The sequence below is a fragment of the Amblyraja radiata genome, chromosome 1 (genome assembly GCF_010909765.2).
Source record: "Amblyraja radiata isolate CabotCenter1 chromosome 1, sAmbRad1.1.pri, whole genome shotgun sequence".
Taxonomy (NCBI): Eukaryota; Metazoa; Chordata; class Chondrichthyes; order Rajiformes; family Rajidae; genus Amblyraja; species Amblyraja radiata.
The window spans coordinates 35204582-35214180 of NC_045956.1; the positions used below are offsets into that span (position 1 = coordinate 35204582).

General features: G+C 42.3%; 1 protein-coding gene across 1 annotated transcript in view; it reads left to right on the forward strand.

Moving 5' to 3' along the window:
- Window positions 1–6678, forward strand: part of smim19 (small integral membrane protein 19) — a 37874-nt gene extending 31196 nt beyond the window's left edge. The window contains exon 3 of the mRNA XM_033020447.1: window positions 4771–6678. Coding sequence (XP_032876338.1) covers window positions 4771–4829 — 59 coding nt within the window. The 3' untranslated portion in view covers window positions 4830–6678. The remainder of the gene's footprint in view (window positions 1–4770) is intronic.
- The last annotated feature ends 2921 nt before the right edge of the window (window positions 6679–9599 follow it).

Here is a 9599-nt window from a genome sequence, read left to right on the forward strand (position 1 = left end):
ACATCTTGCTTAAGTCGAATATGTGCAGAGTACCCTGTTATGCCCGTGTAACTGTCAGCAAAAATGTTTGCATGTTTGCTTATGATGTTTTCAAGACGTGATTTGGACAAATCGATGCTGAAAATGTTCTTCCAGTCTAACTGTATTCTACTCAGCCAATCCTTTCTAAGGAGGGTTGGTTTATTTCTGTAGCTGGCCACTATGATGGTCAGTGTTACTGACTGACCATTATGCTGAACTTTACAGTTCATTTGTCCACAAGTGTCCAAAACTTTGCCCGGGTCGGTTCTCAGCTTGACCTTACTCTCAAATAATGGTATCTGTGGGAACTTTGTTTCGTACAGGTCTTTGCTCATGACCGAACAATTTGCTGCCATGTCAATACACATATCGATTAACTGCTAATTTATCAATAGTGTAGTTCAAAATTCGTTGCCTTGGCTGGTTGTAGGCTTATCGATTTGGTTGCATAAATGGTGTACAACCCAAGTTCATTTCCATCTGGGGTCATCTCCAAGTTGTGAACTCCTTTCTGGTGTTGTCGCTTGTTTCCTGCAGATTGTTGGTTGGCGGCCCGACATGCTGAGGCGATAAGGCCTTTCTTCTGGCAGTTATAGCACTTGGCCATTTTGAACTGACAAAATTGGGATGAGTGATTACCGTTGCAACGATAACAACTGGCTGAACTTGGCTCCCCGCCATACTTTGGTTTTGATTTAACGCCTCTTGGTTTGGCCATAGGCGCTGCCTTGTGACTGTAAACGGCCACTGCAGTCGGTGGTCGATGAAACTCGCGAGCATTGTTTGATGCCATCTCCATTGTGGTAGCAATCTTGCATGCTTTCTCGAATGTAAGATCTGGAGTGTTCACGTGTTTAGACTGAATTTGTTCATCCACTAGACCACAAACAAATCTGTCGCATAGTGCGCATCCAAGAAAGGTTCCGAAGTTACAGTGCAAAGTTACGTTTTTCAAGGCAACAATGTACTCATTGATTGTCACATTCTGCTTCTGGTTTCTAGTGCCGAATTTATAGCTTTCTGCAATTTCCAGAGGCTTTGGGTTGAAGTGCTCCTCCAGCTTCTTCACAATGTCATTGAATGGCACGTCTTTTGCCTTTATGGCTGCAAGAAGATTCACGAGTGTGCCGTACACTTCAGGACCGATCTCCGTGAGCAGAATTGCTTTGTTTCAGTCACTATCTCTCCTTCACCACTAATCTCCATTATGTTGTTTGCTGTGAAAAACATGTTTGCTCTCTCCATATAGGAGCTGAACGGCTCTCGACTCTTGACAAAAGTGCCAAGGTTTCCGATGTAGCCCGTGGACGCTGCCATCGTGTCGTCCTTTTTTTTCTTCTTTTTTTTTTTTGTCCATTCAAAAACCCCGATTTCCTGTCTGTTCTGGTGTAACAATTCACCTAAAACCTAGCTGTAGAAAGGCTATTCAGCTTGAATAACTCGACAAAAAAAAAATCTTATACAATCCCAAGGACGGCATCTTGCCACGTAGATACACATAGATAGATAGATAGATATAATTTATAGATATAATTTATTACCACACAACCAGGGTCGGTGGAAATTTGGGTTGTCAGCAGCAGTACAATAATAAAGAACACACAATAAAACTGTAACACAAACATCCACCACAGCATTCATCACTGGTGGAAGGCACAAAAATTTGGCCAGTCCTCCTCCATTTCCCCCCCGTGGACAAGACCAGAGTCCAGAGTCAGTCCATGATCGGCTCTTCCTCACCGGAGACCTCAACTCAGGCCGGCAGTCGAGATTTAAAGTCCCCGCCGCAGCCAGAAGCACCGTAGACTGCAGGGCCGGCGGTCGAAGCTCCCCTCCAGGGGTGATGGTAAGTCCACGCCGGGCCCGCGGTAGAAGTTGGCCGCGGGCCAGCAGTGATGGCTTCTTCTTCCCCCGGGTTCCCCACGAAGGATCCCGGGCTGCAGACGCCGCACCAGCTGGAGCTCTGCAGACCGCGGCTTCAGGTTGCGACTTCAGGCTGCCGGCTGCCCCGGGCCAGCGAAACGGAGCGCTCCCCTCCAGCGAGGGCTAACCCGCTCCACATCGAGAGTCCACGCTGCGCCCGCCGCTGAAGCCCCGGGCGCGTCTCCGGGAAAGGCCGCGTCGATCCTTGATGTTAGGCCACGGGGGAGGCGACCTGGAAAAAGTCGCCTCTCCATGGAGGAGGCGACCGAAGCGGTTTCCCCCTCACCCCCCCACACCACCCCCCACACACCACCCCCACACATAACACACAAAGAAACATTAAAAACAGACTTTTAAACATACGAAAAAATTAAAAAAGGTTGAAAAAACTGACGAGCTGCTGACACGGCTGCTGCTATGACAAGAGATAGCCTGACAAACTCTCAATGATTTGTCCAGCTGCTGTTTTAAAGTACAGTCCCCTGCATAGAAGGATCTGCAGCCTATCGTGTCCAGCACGCAAACAACTGCGACACAACTCCGTATTTACTGTTTAAAATGTTAAACAACAATGCATGTTGCAAAACAGTCCTGCACTGTATTTAAAGGATGAGTTCACAAACTCTATCCCATCCTCGTCGCCAATTTTGTTATATTCCGGACAGCAGAATGAATAACAACTTACACACTGGTTGTCCGGATCACGAGAGAGAGATTTATTATAGCAATGTTACACAATTTTGAGATTTAAAAAATCAAGTCTGCAATTCATCCCATCAGATAAAGCATAAAAAGAAGGCTAATTTGACACCTAATTCACTTTCATATCTTCAGTATTAAAAACGTTATGGTCATTTTCATATTCAGAAATGAGCAGCTTGTTCCCTATCTTTGCCATTGACTTAACACAAAAGCTGTGATCGAGGACAGTCAAAAGCCCATAACTTTCTTAAAAATTAAGTGAATGAAATTTTCAGTTATTATAGATTGAAGCATTCTGAAACAAATATAAAACATCTTATTTAGATTACCTGAAATTAAAGCATATAATGAGTTAATTACCTAATTGTAGCTAATTACAAAATTGACCGTGGTGACGGAAATAGTAATAAACACCCAGATTGCCTTGAAAATTCAAAAATGTGATATTCTCAAGATCAGAACTTTAATATTATTGTATTATATGCTGAAAGTCCGTAACAGATAGGTAAATAAATTACAATTTCTAGCAATGGACCAAGTCTTTATGGAGAAGATCAGTTGCTAGCTGGTACATTGGCATATCATAATCAGTAGCATCATCATACTCCTCAGATTGTAACCACTAAGCAACTCTGTACACCTTGTTTTTCCTCAACTTTTCAATTTTGGCATTGTAAACTACAAGTTTTTGCTCTTCAAACCACGCATGATATGCCTTTCTGCCCACTACTTTCCCATTAAGAATGTCCTGTAGATTCCATTTCTTAAGAAAAGGATAATTTAAAAAAATAGCCTGTATCCAAATAACAAACTAATCCCATTCACACAAGAATTCACAATATAACGTGATTTTTAAATCCCACTGTCATGAATTTATATGCCAGATGGAAGGATGTTTAATTCCCATAAATTAATCTAGAAACATCCTCAATATAATCAAAGTTATTATTTTTATGCACAATATATGGGACTAAAACTGATATTTAGTATAAAAATATTGACTATGGGTAGACAATAACACAAAATATAGACGATTTAAATGCTCTTATGACATGATTGTCCAAAAAAAAGAGCATTTAATTCATCTTGCGAGTGGGGTTTTCTGGAACGCAATCGATTGGAACGTTGCATTTGCGGTGGATTTCAACTCCATATCGGCAGGAAAATCACTGCCGGTTCGTATGGGGCCCAAATCACATTTTCGCAACGTAAAATTAGATTAAAGCCATCCCAAGAAGCAAGTTTATATGTAAAATAGACGACTTACTCTTTGTTTTGTCCCGTTCTTAAATTGACTCGCGATTTATAAAAAAACAAAACAAAATCGGGAACAGAAGTCCAATCGATTATTCTTCAGCAGCTAGCAGCCCGAGGAAGTCCACCTCCGATAAGCAGTACAAAACTGCATTTTAATCCCGCCCCCCCTCAAAGGCGCGCTTACGGCCAGTGGCAGAACTGCAGCGCCGCTGAAGGTACGTTTTGTAACATCGCTATTTATTACCCAACATTCCCTCCTTATATTGAACATCAACTCATCAACATATACATGAATATGTATGAATACATTACAAATATACAATAAGCAACAAATTAATAACATAAAATCCAGATGGGCATAATAGTAGAAACGCAAAGTTTGTTGTGTAATTAAAAATGGAGTTCATATTAGATCATAATTACTGAGGCTGATGAGTAAAATGTTCAAGAGCCTGATAGTTGCTGGGAAGAAGCTGTTTGTGAACCTGGAAGTCATGGCTTTCAGGCACTTGTACCACTACGACCTGTGATAGACCTGTTCACTCTCTGTAGTCTTCAGTCCTGAGTGTTGGAGTTGCTGAACCAGGCCGTGATGCAATCAATCTGTATGCTCTCTGTTGTACACATGTTGACGTTCAATAGAGTATTAATCGATAGACCAAATCTCCACAATCTTCTCATCGACGTGTATTGGACCTTGAGCCTGTCAGCTGAGAGCTGTCCAATCTGCTTGCGTTTGATAAACATCTTTCGCTTGCCAGATGAAATGAAACTTCAATGAGGAGTATTGTATTTTACCAATAAAGTTACAAAGAAGATAACAGTATTCATTTAAAATCTGTTAACATATTATTTCCATCATTTCAGCACGAAGGTATGAACAGCAGCAAGTACAGATGGACAGTGTGCAACTGACAGTCGAGTGATACCTGCATCACTAATATTGATGGAAGTAAAAATCAAGGGGGCAGCCATACAAATGAGAGAACCGGTGAAGAGAAAACTACTGCAACATCTGAAATCAATTGAGAAACAATGGGAGTTGAACGTTGAATGTCACTCCTGAAGGATAAATGAGCAAGAGATATGGTGATTACTCTCCACCTTATTAAGTGATGTTTTCCCCATCCCATAATGTATAACTATGTAATTTGCCTTTTTTAATAACTCGACAGTCATGTTAATTATGGAAAGTTTCTCCTGACAAATATGGAAAAGGGAATCAATATAGTTATTGATACTTTCATGCACAGTGATTGCTTCCTTAACCCAGTTCCTTGACTGTCCCAGAGATCATGGGTCTTGAATGACCAGAATACTGAGAGTCACTTTTATTTGAGGAGTGATGTTCGTTGAAGGACTGGATTGTTCTTCGTTAAGGACAAACTCAAGTCAGTTCTAGTGGAAGCTTGTTCAAACATCCTTCCTACTTGTCTACGTATTGAGTTTGGTTTGAAGTAAATAAAAATGTATTGACCAGAGTGAAGTACAACTTTTGTATACCCAAACATTATGAGACGTCTTGCTGTCGCTTGCTGTAAAAATCTTAGTTCACCTTGAAATTTGTAGTTATCTGCATGATTCCAGGGTATTGCTGGAAATAAAACAAAAAATTATATAAATTTAAAAAAAGATGCATATGCTTCAGCATGGGTTACTCGGTGAAGTTTGCCCTTGGTGTAGTTGCCAATTAGTTAGGACATGCTAGGTTTTGAACCAAGTATCTGCTCTGTTCACTGAACATGTGTGTATCATGGCTCAGGAACATTTATTTAAGAAGCCATGCTTCATAAAATGTTTAGCTGTCAAGTGCATACTGATCAAAATGCAAAGTGCTAGAGGAACTCAGTGTATCAGATAGCATCTATAGAAAGAATAGACAGACGATGTTTTGGATCATGACTCTTCTGACGTACTGGCCAAGTTGTTTTACTAGTATGTGTTTTGAATAGTGACTCACTATAGTCTCATTAAGTTTGAGTGCAATCTAAAAGCAAATGGACAGAAGCAATCTATTCTATCTCCTTTACAAGGATGTTGTCAGATCTTGAGGGCATGAGCTATAGCGAGGGGTTGAACAAGCTGGTATATTAGTCCTTGGAGCGTGCAAGGCTGAGGGGTGATCTTATGGGTGTATAAAATCACAAGGGGATTAGATAGGATAAATGTACAGTCTTTTTCCCAGGGTAGAAGAATCGAGAACCAGAGGACATAGGTTTAAGGTGAGGGGAAAAATTGAATACGAATAAGGTGAGGGGCAACTTTCAACACAGGTTATAGAACAAACTGCCAGAGGCGGTCATTAAGGTGGTACAAAACAAAACAATAATTAAGACATTCAAACAGGTACACGGATAGACACAAAAAGCTGGAGTAACTCAGCAGGTCAGACAGCATCTTTGGAGACTTTTCTTCAGTCTGAAGAAGGGTCTTGACCCAAAACGTCACCTATTCCTTTTCTCCAGAGCTGCTGCCTGACCCACTAAGCTACTCCAGCATTTTGTGTCTATGTTCAGTTTAAACCAGCATCTGCAGTTACTTCCTACACACAGGTACATGGGTAGGATGCGTTTAGAAGGAGAAGGTAAATAGGACAAGGGTATATGGGTCATCTTGGTCAGCTAGGATGAGTTGGGCCAAAGGGCCTGTGTTCGTGTTGTATGACTCCTCAGTTTAAAATTACATGTCACTGTGTTAATTAGATTGGGTCAATGTTATGCTTTGTGCTTGTAAACCTATGAAAAATGTGGTTATCAATAAACGATTTCAAAAGGCTTTGTGGTCTCCAGTAAAATGTTGTGTTAATTTTAGTTGTCAAATCGAATGCTGTCTAAATTTATCATGTAAATCTTCTGGGTTTTTTTACCGAATTGTGAAAGGCTTGGATAGAGCGGATCTGGAGAGGATATTTTCACGAGTGGGAGAGTCAAGGACTAGAGGTCATAGCCTCAGAATTAAAGAACGTTCCTTTGGAAGTAGATGAGAAACAATTTCTTTAGTCAGAATCTGTGGAATTCACGTTCACGTTATAGTAGAATTAGGCCATTTGGCCCATCGAGTCTACTCTGCCATTAGATCATGGCTGATCTCTGCCTCCTCATCCCATTTTCCTGCCTTCTCCCCATAACCCTTGACACCTGTTCTAATCAAGAATTTGTCTAAAGGGCCTGTCCCACTTTCACGACCTAATTCACGACCTTTTTTACTCGTGGACATTTTTCATAATGCTAGAAAAACACCCCGACCTACTTGATGCCACGAGTACCTACTACTAGCATCACAGCCTACTACGATCTACGTATGGCCTCCTACGACCACGTGAGGACCATGCTGCGAGTATGAGTCAAGGGCAAACTCGGTAGAGATCGTGAAAGTAGGAAAGGCCCTTATCTCTGCCTTAAAAATATCTAATGTGTTAGTCACCACAGCCCTCTGTGACAAGGAGTTCCACATATCAACTACCCTCTGACTAAAGAAGTTCCTCCTCACCTTCTTACTAAAAGAGAGCCCTTTAATTCTGAGGCTATGACCTCTGGTCCTAGACTCTCCCACCAGTGGAAACATCCTTTCCACACCCACTCTATGCCTTTCATTATTCTATAAGTTTCAATCCTTCATCCTCATCCTTCTAAACTCCAACAAGTGGAGGCTCTATTCTGTCAAACGCTCCTCATATGCCAACTCACTCATTTCTGGAATCATTGTAGTAAACCTCCTCTGGACCCTCTCCAGATCCAGCACATCAAGTTCAAGTTCAAGTGAGTTTATTGTCATGTGTCCCTGTATAGGACAATGAAATTCTTGCTTTGCTTAAGCACACAGAAAATAGTAGGCATTTACTACAAAACAGATAAATGTGTCCATATACCATGATATAAATATATACACACATGAATAAATAAACTGGTAAAGTGCAAATAACAGAAAGTGGTTATTAATAATCAGAGTTTTGTCCGAGTCAGGTTTAATAGCCTGATGGCTGTGGGGAAGTAGCTATTCCTGAACCTGGTTGTTGCAGCCTTCAGGCTCCTGTACCTTCTACCTGAAGGTAGCAGGGAGATGAGTGTGTGGCCAGGATGGTGTGGGTCTTTGATGATACTGCCAGCCTTTTTGAGGCAGCGACTGCGATAAATCCCCTCGATGGAAGGAAGGTCAGAGCCGATGATGGACTGGGCAGTGCTTACTACTTTTTGTAGTCTTTTCCTCTCCAGGGCGCTCAAATTGCCGAACCAAGCCACGATGCAACCGGTCAGTATGCTCTCGACTGCGCACCTGTAGAAGTTAGAGAGAGTCTTCCTTGACAATCCAACTCTCCGTAATCTTCTCAGGAAGTAGAGGCGCTGATGAGCTTTTTTGATAATTGAGTTAGTGTTCTCGGACCAGGAAAGATCTTCAGAGATGTGCACGCCCAGGAATTTGAAGTTCTTGACCCTTTCAACCATCGACCCGTTGATATAAATGGGGCTGTAGGTCCCCCTCCTACTCTTTCCAAAGTCCACAATCAGTTCCTTGGTTTTGCTGGTGTTGAGGGCCAGGTTATTGCGCTGGCACCATATGGACAGTTGCTCGATCTCTCTTCTATATTCCTCGGGTTTGGGTCCAAATTTGCTCACAGCACTCTAAATGCAGCCTGACCAGAGCCTTATAGAGCCTCAGCATTACATCTCTGTTTTTGTATTCCAGTCCTCTTATAATAAATGCTAGCATTGAATTTGCCTTCCTTACTACCGATTCGACTTGCAAATTAACTTTTTGGCAGACCTGCACCAGCACTCCCAAGTCCGTGTGCAACTCAGATTTCTGGATTCTCTCTCCATTTAGAAAATAATGTACGCCTTTATTCTTATTGCCAAAAAGCATGACTCCACACTTTGCGGCACTGAATTTCATCTGCCACTTCTTTGCCCACTATCCTAAGGGGGCTGTCCCACTATTTTATTTAGCGAATGCAAAGTCCTTTAGCCAAGCAGTTGCCTCTTGATCTGCTGTATGAAGGGTGACAAGTCCTCCTTGAGTCTTTGTTGAGGGCATGCTTCAATGATGTGTTGCATTGTTTGCTGCTCTCCACAGGCACACCGTGGGGTTGGGCTGCTGCCCCATTTGTGAAGGCTGGCCAAGCAGGGGCCATGTCCAGTCCTGAATCTATTCAGCGTCGTCCACTGCTTCCTTGGGAGATTGGTGCCAGGGACCGGTAGGGTGGGGTCTGACACCAGATGTTTATTTGGGACGTCCTTGGACTCCCATTCCTTTTTCCAAGCTGATTGGATGGTGAAATCAGCTGGTGGTGGGTTCTTCCAAATTGGTCGTCTGCGGCTACCTAATTGGCGAGTTTAGAAGAGTTTGAAAAAATGTCATATTGAAGACCTCCTTCGACTATGTTGAAGACTAGCTTCGACTAGCTTTGGGAAAATTGGACACCAGAAAGTGGAGAGTGAAGACGACCTCCTTCGATCTCCTTTGACCTCTGTTCGACTATGTTGAAGATCATCTACGACTACCTTCGACTACCCTCAATTACCTATGAATAACATGCCGACCCTATGACTAAACGTACGAGTAAAAAAAGTATTGATTTTTTCCATGGCGACCTTTTTTTACTCGTGAACATTTTTCAATCGTGACCTAGCTGAGGCCTCGAGTATGCGGGGACTATTCTCGAGCATGAAGGAGAGTTACAAAGACCTCCTAGGGCCTGT